At 37.6% G+C, this 17,269-nt stretch overlaps 1 protein-coding gene across 6 annotated transcripts in view; it reads right to left on the bottom strand.

Moving 5' to 3' along the window:
• The window catches only part of GPAM (glycerol-3-phosphate acyltransferase, mitochondrial), a 63,949-nt gene that overhangs the window by 9,853 nt on the left and 36,827 nt on the right, over window positions 1–17,269 (bottom strand). For all 6 annotated transcript variants that reach the window (XM_017887198.1, XM_017887197.1, XM_017887195.1 and 3 more), the window contains 12 exons: window positions 16,212–16,325; window positions 14,301–14,447; window positions 13,574–13,670; window positions 12,793–12,929; window positions 9,467–9,566; window positions 8,928–9,140; window positions 7,008–7,121; window positions 5,138–5,223; window positions 4,341–4,456; window positions 2,330–2,400; window positions 1,271–1,535; window positions 572–714 (listed from right to left, as the gene is read on the bottom strand). In XM_017887198.1, the coding sequence (XP_017742687.1) occupies window positions 572–714; window positions 1,271–1,535; window positions 2,330–2,400; window positions 4,341–4,456; window positions 5,138–5,223; window positions 7,008–7,121; window positions 8,928–9,140; window positions 9,467–9,566; window positions 12,793–12,929; window positions 13,574–13,670; window positions 14,301–14,447; window positions 16,212–16,325 (1,603 nt within the window). The remainder of the gene's footprint in view (window positions 1–571; window positions 715–1,270; window positions 1,536–2,329; window positions 2,401–4,340; window positions 4,457–5,137; window positions 5,224–7,007; window positions 7,122–8,927; window positions 9,141–9,466; window positions 9,567–12,792; window positions 12,930–13,573; window positions 13,671–14,300; window positions 14,448–16,211; window positions 16,326–17,269) is intronic.

Raw genomic sequence — 17,269 nt, 5'->3', positions numbered from 1 at the left:
CCTGCCTCAGCCTCCCGAGTAGCTGGGACTACAGGCGCCCGCCAGGTCGCCCGGCTAGTTTTTTGTATTTTTAGTAGAGACGGGGTTTTGTTAGCCAGGATGGTCTTGATCTCCTGACCTCGTGATCCGCCCGTCTCGGCCTCCCAAAGTGCTGGGATTACAGGCTTGAGCCACCGCGCCCGGCCGAGCAGATGATTTTTAAGGCTGCTTCTGACTCTTACCATCTGTGGTTCCATCATCTACAGGTGGGTGCATTAATTATTTACAAACCACTGACCCAGTGGCTCACACACAATGCGTGCTCACTAGCTGTGGATGCGACTGCCTGAGAACACTGAGCAATCTGTCCTATCATGGCTCATACTGCAGGATAGATTCAGTGGAGCAGTGACCCAGAGAGCAAACCAAGATAGTAAATGACATATTGGTTTGGTGGTCACTGAAATCCAGGAGTGGAATACAAAGTATCAAAAATGGGCCAAACATTCTCTAACAGAAAAACACAGAGGTTATGTTTTCACGAAAACGCTCAAGAAAAGAGACCAGGCAACACTGAAGAGTCTTCACTCACCAGTGAGATGGTGCCCTCATTGGAGAGAAGGTAGCACAGGCTGGCCGCCTTCCGCACCAGCTGCTCCTGGCTGATCAGGTTAGGTGGGGTGCCAGTGGGCCCCCCCAATCCCCTCTTGTTCAGAACTGCATAAAGGCTGCAAGCTAAGAAAAGAAAAGCAACAATGAAGTTGCCAGCTCAAAGTCTGCAAGAAAAACTTCAACTGGCTCAAATAACCTTAAGAGATTATTAATACATCAAAAATAATGGCCTGTATTTCGAGAAATTTAAGTAAATCCCACAAGATTAAATGCTTATGGTTCCATATGATCCCAACTGCATCAAAAACCTTCTCCAAACACATGAGCCCCCTCTTCTCTCCTTCCTCTCTTTTCTCTTAATCACAAATGAGGCCCTCCACTCACTTTGCTGCCCTGTATATGTCTCATCTCAGTTAGATTTTCAGCTCCTGGACTGCAAGACACTCTACCTCTCCTGAGAAATAAGGGTAATATTATACAAATGGCAATTCAGTAATTACTCATTGTAGTTACAAACAGTGATATAACAGGAGATTACATTTTCATTTGAAAACTAAAATTATAGCCACATTCCCTCAAGCAAGGGGCTATCACCCAAATTAAAGCAGATACCACTATGTGTTTTAGGCTTTTTTATTTTCCATGAAAATTACTGAAAATATTTCAAGGACTGACATACCTATGATGGCCTCCATGATAAAGACATGAAGTACCCCATTACTGTAGAAGTTGAGTTCGAAGACTGCTGGGACAGTTGTGCTGGGGGTGATAAAAAACTCATCGTTCCTGCTAGTGTGGGTGATTGTGACGCAATTTCCCAGCAGCTGTATGGCATGCATTACTACATCTTCTGAATTTCCTGAGAACCCCAGGTCAAAATCACGAGCCAGGACTTCCTCTTTCATCACAAAGAAGTCTTCGACCAATGTGGAGAGATCAATTCCCTAAAGAGACAGAAATGGTATCATGACAGTGGAAAACCTACTTTCCAAAAAGTTGGGAGGTCAACACTCCAAGACTTTCTTCTTGCCTTGGCTTTCCTGCAGCTCACTGCTAGCACAGAGAGAAGTAGGGCCAGAACACCAATGCAGAGCAAGTCAGAAAACTGCTTAAAAAGCTGGTCCTCCAGGAATGTCACGGTATTACACATGCTAGTGAACACTCTAGCCATGACACATGATATGCACACATAAGGTCACAAGGGAGAGAAAAAAAGCCAACTGCAAGTAAGGAGTGCTTATTTTTTAGCAAGATTTCCTTCATTTTAAATATTTATCTGACAACTATTTACTTGGTGCCTATATATATTGGCACTGTGTTTGGTGTTGAGAACATGACTGAACAAGACTGGTGTGGTCTCTTCCATCATAAAGTTTAGACAAATGTATTTTGGGAGGATAAACGGTGGGTTCTAAAATGTCAATCAATTCGTTTGGAAAGCATTTGCTATCAGAATACATACCACATGTTAATGAAATAGATCTTATTTACATTAACAGTATTAAGCAATAGCTTTGTACTACATATATTAAGCAGTCTGTTTTGTTTTGTTTTTAAATGTAGATTCTTCCTCCACCAAGTTGATTAGCTCCTTTGGACAGGGTCCTCAGCTTATTTTACTGTTTACCTCATAGTACTAGCCAGGAGTGGGCCAAATTTGCCCCTGAATATGTATCTGAGCAGCTAACAAAACATTCTAATGCTTCCTACTTAACTGCAGGTGACATTGCAGACATACCTGCCTGTGTCTGTAGAGGAGTAGGCAAGCCACAATGTGTGTGGACATAATGGCACAGGACTTGCTAGCAGCTGGAAGGCAAACACAAAGCTTTTTTTAGTTGCACTTTTTACAAATATAGCTGAACTTTTTTGAAATACCTAAATTTTAAACAGGAGTATTTAAAACTGTAAAAGTCGTCTATCACATTTCCCATAAGTGTGATTTACCAAAAGGAAGTTATAATATTACAGTGTTCTGGTATAATGGAACGTCATTAGAGATCACAGTTCATCACACAACAGGCTAAGACAGGTCCACCTCCAATCCAGGCCAATGGAATTTAGTTACTGAACGACAAAGAGACACTTTTATTGAAATATCAAGACCCAAAGTACAAGCCTGTTTGAGTTCTACAAGATCTCCCATTTCCATATTCCTTGACTTGCTCCCACCTAGTCTATTATAACTACAACTCCACTTCACTCTTCTTGCTGGTATTCACCATATTAAAATGAAGGTGTAGTAAAAGGATAATAGCTGACTTGAAGTCAGAAAAATCTGGGCTCAAATCCTAATTAACTCACTAACTAACTTCATGACTTGGGGCAAATTACTTGAATTCCTGGCTTCACTTTCCTCACTGGTAAAATGAAAATACTACCTAGCTCATTAGACTATGTGAGAAAAAAATGATTGGCCCGGAGTAATGGGTGCTCAATATATTTGTATTTCCTCTTTCAACCTGACCCAGACGTAAGAAGGAAGGGCACAGAAACACATTTGAGAATGACTACAGTGCATACCCCTACAGTGAATTTGTATAAAATTATAATTATATAAATCAAATCTGAGAACACCCATGGAATGAAAATCTGAAGTCACAACAACATTTGTGAGTTTTCTAAAATGACAATACATTTATGAACACTTCCTTCACTACTTGTAATTGAAGTTGTCTCCAGTGTTTAAAAAAAAGTACTCGGTACTATATGTATAGCTATTAAAATATTTATAAAGAATTTTTAAATATGAATATATGTGTTATAAATGGAAAGCTGCACAATACAAAACTAAAAAATATTTTTAGAGACTACACAGCAACACCAATGGTTATTTGGGTAGTGGGTTTTTGCTATCTATTTCATCTTTATTTTCCAACTTTTCGACAATAAGGTATTATTTTTCGTATCCAGATTTTAAGCAGGAGAGAGACACAATCAAACGTGCTTGAGAAAGAATCCTCTGACCCAAAGTCAAGCAGGAATAGGAGCCTCCAGAATGGGAGGAACCAGGTGAGGGAGGGAGGCCTCCCCAGTAGCACTGGCAGGAGGCAGTGAGAGTATCATCAGGGTCCTGGCCCAGAGAGCAGCAAGAAAGAAATCACCACTGGGCTGGGCAGCAAAGAACCATTGTGCTGCCTTGGGATTTTAAAGCAGCCTCCACAACAGTACACAATTGTACAACTTGGAACTTAAAGAAGACTGATCCTGCAGTGAACTCACACTCCTCTCCAGGTTCACTTTAATTATTTGTGTATAACTATCCCACTGACGAGAACATAAGCTCGTTGAGTTCAGAACCATTAATTATTCATTTTGTATTCTCCACGGCTAAGGCAAAGCTTTATACAAGGCCACTCATATTTGCTGCATTATAAAAACTCACGGGGTCAAAGAAGAAATGGACATGCAACCATAAATCTAGACGTTGTACCACAAATTAGTTCAAGTAGTTCAAATAAAACACATTAATGAGCAACAGAGGCAACAAATCATTTTAATAATAACTATCTTTAAAAAGCACAACAACTACCACATGAACACCTACAATTACCAGACACTGTATAAGATGTTTAACTCCAATTACCTCAAATCCCCATGGTATCACCTTCTTTCTAATAACTTACCTATCACCACCTGTGAATTAATAGACGTGGAAACTAACCTCAGCAGATTCCAAAACCTTATAGTTTGTACCACACCATGATGAATCTAAATTGTAGAATTAAAGAGTCTGGTATTCTACTTACTGAATAGAATATGCTCAGCCAGATTTGCAATCAACCTCCTTCGTAGGAATTCATCTGTTGCATTTCTGGACTCATTAATGGATGTGTCTCTACCTTCATCAGCAGCATCATTGGGTCTAAAAAGTGTTTCGAAAATCAACCCACAACCACACTCTTTTACAAGGCAAACTATGTGGAACTGATCTTTAAATGAATTAGATACTTTAAATTACTATATACTTTAAATTTAAACCACACATAGACTCCATAATAGACTATATTATGGCCTGGCCAAAAATTGTTATTTAGTTACGACTAAATACTCTGTTGATACATCACTTCCAAAACCACTGGCAGAAAGAATACATAAAGCAAGATGCCAGATTCTAAAACATTTCTGAAAATTCAACACTTCCACATATGAAAGGAAAGGCTTCATATTCAATTTATCTAAGTTAAAATTCAATTTGAATTCTGAAAAATTCAAACAGCAAAATCCTTTTCTATGGTTCACTTACATACAATATGCATAATCTACTACCACAAAACTCAGTTCAAGCATTCAAAAGCATAAATCAAATAAGAACTCCTATATAATTCACAAAATCAAAAGCTTTTATAAGCGAATAATTAAAAACTTCCAAACTAATATGAAAACATGTCATCTCAATATTCCTTATTGGACCAAGAGAAAAGTTACTTGAGTAAAGAAGTGAAAATAAGAATGTGCACATTTTTAATAAGGTTAATCTATGCAATACAAGAAATAACAGATGTTTGATAGCTTGATTAGCATTAAAAAATTCTACAAATTTTACCTTGAAGGAAGTATAGCTGGTAACAACGCTTGCTCCAGAGAAAGTGGAGCAGACACCGGTTTCTGACTTTGGCTTTCTAAATATTCCTGGAGGAAAAAAATATAACATGATCATTTACCCTCACTTTCACATCAACATATAAAATGTAATTTCATCTTCCAAAGGTTAAAAGGCAGTTGTGTATGAAATAAGCCATACTATAGAGCATGGGAAATACTTTCTATGTCCTAGACTGTCTTCAGAAGTCCAGAATGATTCACAGATTGTTGCTAAGCATGAAGCTGAACTTAAGAACTGAAGACACAAAGAATAGGATGCTTAAATAAAATCATTTTAAAATTAAAAGAAATTTTTAACTTTTCTCACACATCATCATAAAATTGACATTCTTAATATCATTAATAGTGATGATAGACATAATCATACTTTAAAAAATCTGGCAACCCAAGAATCACATTATTTTCAAAAGAACCTCAATCTAAAAGCAAATCATAACAAGACAGAGGAGCTATGTGACCATTTAAAAAATAAAGAAAAAGAAAAGAAATGATGAGGTTCTAAAAGATCAAAGCATTTAAGTCCAGCAAGCATCTACCACAGCAGCTGGAATCTCTTAAAGTTAAGCCAGAAAGTAGAATAAAAGGAGAGGCGGGACCTTCTGCTCCTTATCCCTGGGCTCCCTACTTTGGTACCCATTCTTCTCCTTCTCCTTTACAATTTGAATATCTTAAGAATTTAAAACAGCAAGGGCCTCAGGGACCTGCCAGTCCCAGACGTTCAATGTGAATGGCACTATCTCTTAGGATGTGTGGTACTGGATTCTACACAATAGGACATAGCATCATCCTGTCAAATTTGCCCAGCTTTGGCTGCACGAAGTGGCTCACACCTGTAATCCCAGCACTTTGGGAGGCTGAGGTGGGCGGATCACCTGACATCAGAAGTTTGAGACCAGCCTGGCCAACATGGTGAAACCCCGTCTCTACTAAAAATACAAAAATTAGGCAGGTGTGGTAGCGGGCACCTGTAATCCCAGCTACTTAGGAGGCTTAGGCAGGAGAATTGCTTGAACCTAATGGGCAGAGGTTGCAGTGAGCTGAGATTGTGCCACTGCACTCCAGCCTGGGTGACAAGAGCATGAAACTCCATCGCAAAAAAAAAAAAAAAAAGTTACCCAGCTTTTAGGGGAGGTGTTTGGAAAAATTTCCCCTAAAGGCAATTTTAAAACATAAGATATAAATACATATTATAAAGGCACATGCAAGATTCACATGAATTTTTATTTTTTTACAATTATTTATTCGTTTCTTCATTCATCCATCTCAAAATTTTTTTTGGCTTTTGGGGTTTTTTAATTGATATATAATAGTTGTACATATTTTGGGGTATATGTGATATTTTGATACCTATATACAATGTGTAATGATAAAATCAGGGTAATTGTGATAACCATCACCTCAAACACTTACCTTTTTTGCGTGTGTTGGGAATATTACAATTCTTCTCTCTTTCATTTTGAAATATATGACGAATTACTATTAACCAAAATTTCCCTACTCTACTATCAAATACTAGAACTTATTCCTTCTACGTGTTTTTTGTTCCCCTTAGATGGTCATGAATTTTTAAAAAATAATAATAGCAATAAATATTGAGCCTTGATATCTCCCAAAAACAGATACTCACTCTTCTTTGTCAATAGGCAAATTTTGTGGAAAAATTTAGGCAACACCACCTTTCTCATATTCCTCATTTTACAGGAGAGCAAACCAGCCCCAAGTCACACAGAGAGGTGCTGTTAGAGTCAGCACTGGAGCCTCCTGACTCCAGGTCGATGCTTCAACCTGGTTTCATTTCAACAGACACTCACCTTTAAGGAAAACGGCTGTGCAAAATCCACTCGGACACAACCATAGTTTTTTCGTAACATTCTAATAACACCTCTTGCTATACTCCACAGGCTCTCATTCTTCTTAGGCTTGCCCTAAATTCCAATAGCGATAATCACATGGTGAGAAATAAAGCCAACACATACACAACATTCTATTATCCACAGAATAACTTGTTTTATGGAAACTGTAAGTTCATCTTGAAAAAGAACAATGAATGAAGAAGGAAAGGAAGCAGTCATTAACTGCGGCCTGTCAGAAAATGTTTAGTATTCAAAGATGCTCAAAGATGTAATCATGTCATTGGCAGATGGAATTCAGTCAATGAAAAACAAAACATTTAATACTATTTCATTTAGTATCACATTCGCACAATTCACAAAAATACAATTGCATACTAATGAAGGAAAAATATGACATAGCCTGGAAAACTGCTCTGTAGTTCTTAAATAAGAATAAAACATCGAAGAGGTCATGTATCTGAGGTCTGATGATCACCAGTGTCTAAATGTCTAATATTAGGCAAGTAATTGCAAATCCAGCCTCACAGTGGCCTTTGAACTGAGTATTCACTCAGTAAACACCTAGTATCTATTACATATAAGGCACAATGGCAGGACATGTAATGGACACAGACTCAGATATGAACTCGTGAGACACAGTCAGGATGAGTAGGGTATACATCAAGGACAGATTCATAGAACACAAGGAGAAGAGTGTCATACAGATCACATCACTTATTTTGTAAGCCTATCACTTAATTTCTAAAGCCTCTGATTGTCAGATGTCCTTGAATTTCTGACATGTCTGGAGCCGTAAGCTTGAAATAAGTACCTCACCCAAAATTTCCACAATAAATAAAAACAAAACTAAATTCCTCTTGAACTCTAACGGCTGACTGGAGTGGTAAGCTGGTAAAACCATTCTGATAAAGTGGTTGGCAGTACCTACTAAAGCTGAAAATACATATTTTTTAAGACCCATCAGTTCTTCTCCTAGGTGCGTATCCAACAAAATGAATGTATATGGTCATCGAGAAAAAATATACAAGAATAATTACAGCCAAACATTGTATTAACAGTAGAATAAATTATGGTATACTCATACACTGGAATACTACACAGCTATGAGAAGGAATAGACTACATGCAACAATGTGGATGAATCTCACAAACACCTGCTTAAGCAAAGGAAACCAGATGCGTACAGACCACATATTATCCAATTTACGTAAGTGCAAAAATATGCAAAACTAACCCAGTCTGTACGAAATGAAATTAATGATTAACCTTGAGGGGATGATGACAGGAGAACCACGAGGAGGGTTTCAAAGGTCCTGGTAATATTGTTCCTTGATCTGGGTGCTAGTTGCATAGATGTATTCACTTTGTGATAATTCAAGCTACATGGTTATGATTTATATACTCTTTTGTAACTATTACACTTCAATAAAAAGGTGTACTGAAAAAGTCATTGCTACTTCTCAATCTGTAAGTGTTTTTGCCACCATGACCTCACAAGTTCTTCAAGCCCAATTTAAAATATGCACATATTCATTAAGCCCTGGGGAGAACAAACCACAGATAACCTTCCACAGCAGAGATTGCAACATGGTGGCAAGTCTTCTCCCACTTTCCAATCCCATGACCAAGGTCGTCACTGATAAATCTAACCAGGTCACTTCTGCCAAGCTCAGGAAAACACCATATAAGCACTACCAATCAAGTTAAAGATAGGGCATGAAAGTTACTCACCGTGCCCATCCAATCACATTTCATACAGTGCTTTAAACACAGGGAGTACCAAAAAAAATTCTTAGTTCATTCTAAAAGCAAATCTAAATTCTAAAAGTGAAGTCTAAAAGACTTGATAAGCAAACGACTTTTGTGTAGGTATCCTTACCAGTTGTTCGCCATTGTAGTGACCTTCGATAATACGATCATAGGAGATTCCAACAGGTATTATCAAGATGTCTGGGATGACATTGGTAGATAGAGTATCTACCACAACTGACAAAAGTCCTGCCCGAGCACAGGAGGTTTTTCCACTCCTAGAACGTGTGCCTTCCAGGAAGATTTCCAAGAACTGCTGCTGTCGAAGTAATTCAACTATATGCTGGGATATAAGAAGAAAGTAAAACATGAATTCAAGACCACTTGACTTAGAATGAGCTCAGAAAAATTAAATCTTTAAAAGCAAAACAGAAAAAACTACAACTTGACTACTGACAAAGTATCTTATTCACACTCATAAAGCAGCTCCTCCAATTCTATATTTTGGTAATAAAAACAACAACAACAAAAAATTAACAAACTCAAGCAATAATCACTCAAATTTCTCAAAGAGTAGTGTTTAAAAAATCTCAACTCAAAAAAGTCCTTTTTCCTTCCACCGTGATAACCAACACAACGGCCCTAAGGATAATTAGAGATCACACATACCCCATGGAGCAAAGCTCTATAGAGAACATCTTTCCGTCCATCTGGTGTTTCATCGAGCCTTCGTCGTATGAAGAAGCCCCCAAGCTTATGGATCAAAGTACTATAAATTCAGAATGCATGAATTATTTACAAAGAAAAATGTAAAAAGAATACTCACATTCCAAGTTGATTCAAAACATTTGCCAAATGGATACAAGCCATTATGTGCTGCTTGAGCAGCTGACAGTAAAAATGCAGGCATTTTTTTCATTTTCCACATTATTGACATGTTTCAGTCATTTACATTGTTCATCAGTCTTTGGGATATCACTGTGTATAATGAGCCTCTATTACATCTGTTCCAAGCCAAAAGGAGTTTGCATGACATATTACCCGTAAAAATGATAGTACAGATTTTAAGAGGATTACAGAACACTTCTAAATTTTAAAATCCTGCCCAGGGTCTCAAGACACTGACTCTTAGACATTCTGAAATTTGCCCATGACACCTTTACTACAAAATGAATATGATGTTTATTACGAAAGCTCCTTGGGGAAAATTTTCCCAAATAATTAATGCTTACAGAGGGTCCTTGTGAGACAAAAATAATTTTATCCAACTGAAACCACACATAACCATCTTTCCAAAACATGCAACAAAAATGTGCTTCCTTTGCACACACACAGGCATAAAACAATTCTTTTCCCAACCCCATGTCTCTTTCAACAACACTAATTCTGATATGAAGTTGAAACTAAGTCAATCTTTCCAAACTCACAGCCTCTTATTCTTTTCAAGTGGAGTGATACTAATATAAACATTAATATATATTTTTGGTATCCTCTACAGCAGGAGTCCCCAACCCCAGGGCCACGGACCAATACCAGTCCCTGGCCTGTTAGGAACCAGGCCACAGAGCAGGAGATAAGTGGCAGGCAAGCAAGCAAAGCTTCATCTATATTTACAGCCATTCCCCATCACTTGCATTACCCTCTGAGCTCCGTCTCCTGTCAGATCAGCAGCAACATTAGGTTCTCATAGGACAGGAGTGCAAATCCTACTGTGAACTGCACATCTGCCCATGAGGGATCTAGGTTGTGCATTCCTTATGAGAATCTAATGCCTGATGATCTATCACTGTCTCCCATCACCCCTAGTTGGGACCGTCGAGTGATTCTATATTATGATGAGTTGTATAATTATTTATTTATATATTACATTGAAATAATAGAAATAAAGTGCATAATAAATGTAACATGCTTGAATCATCTCAAAACCATTCTCCCCACTCCCATGGTCTGTGGAAATTGTCTTCCACGAAACTGGTCCCTGGTGCCAAAAAGGTTGGGGACCACTGCTCTACAGTAAACATAAGGAGACCACAGTAAGGTGTTGCCAAAGCTTAGCATCACTCTTTGAGAGTAAAACTCTGCAGAATAAAATGAATGAGATGAGCTATCCACAAAAATAAAACATGACAAGTGGTTTGTGAATGGGTAGACTGTCATGTAACAAAAGAAAGCTGCACAAAAACAGACTGGGTTATCTACAGCCTGCTGTGTCTGAAGGACAGGTGAGCTACACAATCGCTGGCAGAATCCATGAAAGGGAAGTTGGATTACAAAAAAATTATCAGTGTTTATTAAGTAGTTCCAAGAAATCCTAGTTGAAAACCAAATGTGAAGGAAAAAGGTACAGCAAATATTCTAATTACAAGAGAAGCAAGGCTTCTCTAGAGCCCCACTGGAATAGTCATTCTTCCCTCTAAGTCTGTGCCCACCAGAAACTTCCTGATGACTTTCTAATTCAGTTTCCCAGGTTCCTTGGCTCTGGGAAGAGGTCCCCTGGAGAGCAAACACAGATATTCTAATTCCTGGAAAAGTACATCTACCCTGTAGGATCATATCACACTGTACTACAGCTAGCTGTCTGTCTACATTATCCATTAAGCTATGTGAAGGCAAGGACTATATATTTTGTTCTCTCTTGTCTAAAGCACAGCTGGATAAATATCACTGACTGCATGAAAGCATGGCTTCTCTTCAGTTGGTCACAGGAGTCTGGTTAGCTACAGAACTCCGAAAGCCTATAGAACTCTGAGCCAAGGGATTAAGAAGGAGTTCCTTAGACTGTGATACTGAGGACATGGCACACAAAGGTGACGAATGCCATCTTGTGAAGCTCCACCTGCAAAACCTGCCAGCCCACTTTCCTTCTAGTCTCTTTCTAAATTCATGCTCCTCTTATCTACTCTCTACCTACAGAGCTGACCTTAGAGATGCTTTGTGCTTTCACGTTTGAAACTTTAATTTCCCAAACCAGCTGAACCAGTTCCTCACCAATTCCTTGTTGGTGATCAGACCTACCATCTACCCAGTTTCCTAGCTGGCAAACACCTGGGAATCTTGCTCCTTCCTCTCCCCTCTATTGAGACCCCATATGGACTAGCATTGAGTCTTATAAATTCAAGCTACTAAATACTTTTTAAATCTATGCCCTCCTGTCCAAAAACAATACTATACTTTTAATTTAAACCTTCACTATCTTCTGCCTAAGCTATCCTAATGGAAGCAGAATTGATTTCATTCTTCCGAATCCAGAATGACCTTTCAAAATACAAATCTGAACGTGTCATTTCTCAAGTACGGGGCAAACTCTAATCTCCCGGCTTGGAAATTGTTTTGATCTGGCTCTACCTACACAGCTACCACCTCCAATCTCTGATCCTTCCTAATGCATCCCATATTCCCACCTTACCCAATTGTCCACCACTTCCCAACCACATCATGCTCCTATATCTCTCCACATTTGCACATACCATTTCCCCTAAATGGAACACATTGAGGAAAACCTCTAAAACACCTTTCAAAAGGTGAAAACCTCTAAAAGACACCTTTCCCATGATATTGTACTTTTTAAGTGGTTCTAGCTCTACTAAATTATGAGGTCAAAGTAACAGGTATGGTTATCTTTTTATCACTAACCCTTCTCCCACTTCACTGCTCCCTCCCCCCCCCACCACAACTCCCTACTGCTGAGCCTGGTCTGGTAATTCGCTATCTTGCCCTTCTAACTACCTTTTATCTATTTGATAGATAACGCCCATAAAGTTTAGGTAGCCACAGTTCACCAAGTATCCCACATAAAATATATAAATAATGATGATAGTCTTAATGCATTTTTGCACTCTCCAAATTTTACACAATAAATATGTATCATTTTTATAATAAAAGAAAAAAGGCTAATGTCATCTTTACAATAACATATCGAAAGGTATAATTTAAAAAACAAAAATTCAAAACATAGCCTTTTTAATTCCTTAAATTCCAAAATAAGCTCATCTTACCTGAAGATTGGGATATGGAGATTATTGCCTGAAGCAATGTATGGTGCTTTGATGTTATGGCAGAAGAGAATGAAAGTGAGCAGCAGATAGTCAATATGGGATCTATGAACTGGTAGAAACAGAAGCGGCAAATTCGTCTAGCAAAGGGAAAAATGCCAAATTTAAAATTCAAATGTAAAATTCAATCACACTTTGCAACTGCATACTTGGCTAGAGTCACTCAAACACTGGCTAATCAGTGACTCACTCTTTAAAAACATTTTCCAATAATAGGAACTTCCTTCAATGTAATACTTTTGAGTTAAAATAAAAGCAACTACAACAACAGAAATAAGTTGGGGAAGAAGAGCAATCAAGAGTTCCAGTTGACTTATATCCTTTCTGAGAAGCAGCTCTACTGATATAAAAAGAGCACAGGTTTTGGAGTCAGGCTTGGTTTGTTTGAAATCCAGGACAAGTCACTTATTATCTGCCACTTGAGACAACCTATTTATCTATCTGTGTCTCTACTGCTTCATCTACAAAATAGGGATTGTTCTACCAGATTTTCAGGGTTCTTGCAAGGTAACTTACAAAAGGAATCCTGCATATTGCTGGTAAGTACTCCTGTATCCCATTCCTCCTCCCCAATTACACAGCTGATGAAGTTATCACAAAAGAGGGAAATCTTCCAAATGGGTTGAAATATATAACAGTACACAAGAGAATATTTCCACAAGAACTCTAAAATCACTCTACAAATGAGGGGAAAATGGGGTAATAGATTCACAGAAATTCTTGCCTCAGTTGCAGCTTTAACCATTTCAAGTTGACCTTTGTGAATTTGAATGTTCCAAAAGAAGCTGTTGAACAGTTTTAGCAGCACCCACCCAGTCAGTCTGAAACAAAGTACAAACAAAAAAAAAGCATAAATGAACACACATATATTTTTACATACAAGCATATACAGTTGACTTCTGTCTAAATTTATGGACCTACAACCTAAAATTTCTTGTAAATGACTTTGTGTGTGTGTGTGCACACGCATGCATATATATCTGAATTGCCGAACTAGAGCTAACTTTATATATATATACTACTTACAAAAGTATCCATTTATTATAGACTACAAATATATTTCACTCTAAAAATATTTTATACTGCAGAAGCAAATGACCAAGGTGAATGAATATTTAGTGAGCAGAATAATCCCTCTGATGTACACAAACCACTCCTTTTATGACTCGGATATGTGAAAGTTGATTCACAACTAGTCTAGATGAGCAGATGTTAGTAGTAATACATTGGCTGCTATCAATTAACAGAGATGAAGGCACCTTCAAGCCTACCACAGTGCTACTTTGCATGAAAGTTGAAGAAGAATACAAGAAGAGTTTAATTTAATATCAGGATTCATTGAAACATCTTTTGGACAAAGAGAACTGTGCTAGGAAAGTTCAATAATTCAGTCTCATTTGCTCAAATCAGCATGGCTGTGATTGAAAGCTTTTTGTGTGGCCTTTTAATACCTGATCATTGCCGGTGAGACAGTGGCAACCATTTCTTGAAGAATCCTTTTAGCTTTCTTTTTCACTTTGTTAACGGCTTTTGATTGCTGCTGGGCAGAACCATCAGGGTTTAATTCAGCAGCCACTTCTGCAATTGCCTCTTGTACTCTGGTGTGAAAATGGAACAAGAGACAATGTAACTGGTTCTATACTACATTCTGTATTCAGTATTTTCTAAACTGCAGCTGTAAATCACAAAACAAAATATATGTTCTCTTTAAAATGTGGCAACATGAAAGAATAAGCTCAAGCTAGAAGTGCTCTTTCTGGCTATCTACTAAATATTAAGAGTATTATATTCCTAAATCAAAGAATCTCTGAGGAATCTGGAAAGTGGACTTAAGAATTTAATTCAAATTTACTGGGTGACAACTATGTGCATTTGAATGTTCCCACTGAAGCGTGAGGGACACGAAATTGTACTCTAGCAGAAGACAGAAAAAGAAAGGTTATCCCTTTAGGCATATAATTCAGAGGTATCCAAAAGTCTACAACCAAATTAATGTGTGATTTTTCTTTTGAAGACTTAATTTACTTTTAATTTGTATTCCGACTCCATTAGTAAAAATATATGTAAAACTCTGGGAGGGACCAAAAGGGACATAAATATTTATAAAATTTTCAACTCAAACCAGTAATTTTTAAAAGGCACAGCTCAAGATCAAAAGAGCACAGCATGGAATCATAAGCAGTGAGATAAAAGGAAACATTTAATCCAGTTTTATAAATCTTCCAGCTGACTTAAGGGAGAAAGCATGAGGTTCAACCTCCTTAAACCACTTCTAACATCCCACTTACTAGTCAAAACATCTGTATGAAACAAACATACTTAAAGGTTTTAACAATAAAACAGAATATACAATAACCTAAGAGTTTCAAATAATTGTGTTTTTTCCCACTGGTGTTGATTTTAGACTAGTGAAATACAGCAAAATTAAACAGAGCCCCATAATTCACTAATACAAAAAGACCAATACCACAGGACACTGAAGCCCCCCAAGTCTATTCCCTAAAAAGCATTCATTGCATTCTGGCCAGGAATGTTTCTACAAGTCATTACCATGACTGATGCACCTCCATTATCAACTACTCACTCATCCATTCGAAAAGTATCTCTTGAGTACATACTATGTGCCAGCATTGTTCAGGCCTTAACAAACATAACGTAGAGTCTACAAATGACACTTGTGAATTCAAAGCAGCCTTTTAATTCACCCTCATCTCCTGCTCCCCAAATCCAGGTAGATCTCTAAAACTGGCCACACCAATAAGGCCAGTACTCTAGAGTCAATATGCTAGAGTATGGAAGTTTGGAACACCTTCACCCAAACTCCCATACTCTAGAATATTTATTTCCCCATTCCACCTGAGTTCCAATCAGTCTTTCCTATTGTAAGCAAGCTCCTGTGAGAGCAAAGGCAGTATCTCATTCTGTTAAGATTTCTAGCAATGACTTTATAGCATAAGAATTTGTACCTAGGTACTCAGTAACTGGCAAAAATATAAAATTCACTTCTCTTTTGGCTATAAAATAGGAAATTCAATGTCTCCAACATTTATATTACAGAAAACAGAGACTTCTGGAAATATGTGCATCTCTGAACTTCTATTTGCCTTTCATGTTTTAGAAACCCATTTGATTATTAATCCGAAAAACAACACTGCTATTCCCACATGGCACTGTCACTAAAGCATCTATTGCCTGCCTTTTAGTTTCCTTTGGAGCTTAACATTTAATGTTTGGAAATGTGAACACTTCTTGAGACACAGTCCCAGAGAAACTAAAGGTTACTAAGGAGAATTACTTCCCCCTCCCACTCCTACCGCCCATCCCTGCCATTTCCCACCTTTACACCTGTGTCCCACCCTTACCTACTGCTGCTCAGCACATTTTCAGTCACATTGGTGGCAAACATGCCCTTATGCACATCTCGCTCTTGAATAAAAAGAACATAAGAAAGGCGTCTTGCAAGCCATCCCCGGTGTCTGTGAAAATGATTTAGCAGAGAAGTATTAGAAGTAAACCTAAAACAAGTTGCTTAAATCATAAACTAATTTTCCACCCATAAAAACAAAGCCTAATGTCATCCATTTCTGAGATTTAGGGTTCTCCTACAGCAAATTCTCCTTCGTAGTTCAGAATGTTGTGCAGCCAATTTTATTCATGTACTCTCAGCTAAAATTGAAACTTGGAATTTGTGTACTAACGTTTGAATAGTGTTACTGTACTGAATAACCCTAATATGAAAACAAAAGAAATAAGAACATCTGGTTTTATTAATACCATTAAAAAGGCAAAAATGTTTAATGCTATATATAAGCTATATCTATTCTAATAAACCATACACTTTATAATTATAGCTATGGGCTATAAAAGATAAATTTATAAGTCTTTTCCTATGATGAAAGGCTAATTTTTTGTTATTGTTACAGTTTTTGTTTTTTCCTAAGATAATTGCTGACTACTTGAATTGACAGGGCTGATCAGCTGAAAGAAGTCAAGCATGATCTAAATATTTCTACTCTGGGCTAACAAAGCCAGAATTTTTCACTTTTTTTCCCCTTCACATTTTAAATATACCTGAGGGATAGAACATATTCCTGTCAGTTACAAATTACTATGAGGTATTTAGATGGGAGGATGGAGAGACGAGTTTCAGAATAAGAATGCTACAAGCTTTCATTATGTAATAATTTGAAACCATTTGTAATGATTACATGATATCACATTATCAATTCATTAACTCTGAAAAGACCCAGAATGCCCTCGATTGAGAAAAAGTAACTTGAGAGAGAACTGTTTATGAATCACTTATTTCTTCACCTCTCCTTCCTGCCATTCTCTTTTTCTTCCTCCTTTGTCTAAATCTTCCAAAAATTTGGCCCAATATATTAAACATTAATCCTAAACTCTTCCTTCAGCCAACATT

This window comes from Rhinopithecus bieti, unplaced genomic scaffold (assembly GCF_001698545.2).
Source record: "Rhinopithecus bieti isolate Rb0 unplaced genomic scaffold, ASM169854v2 scaffold_13348, whole genome shotgun sequence".
Taxonomy (NCBI): domain Eukaryota; kingdom Metazoa; phylum Chordata; class Mammalia; order Primates; family Cercopithecidae; genus Rhinopithecus; species Rhinopithecus bieti.
This window is presented reverse-complemented; position numbering and strand designations above follow the sequence as displayed.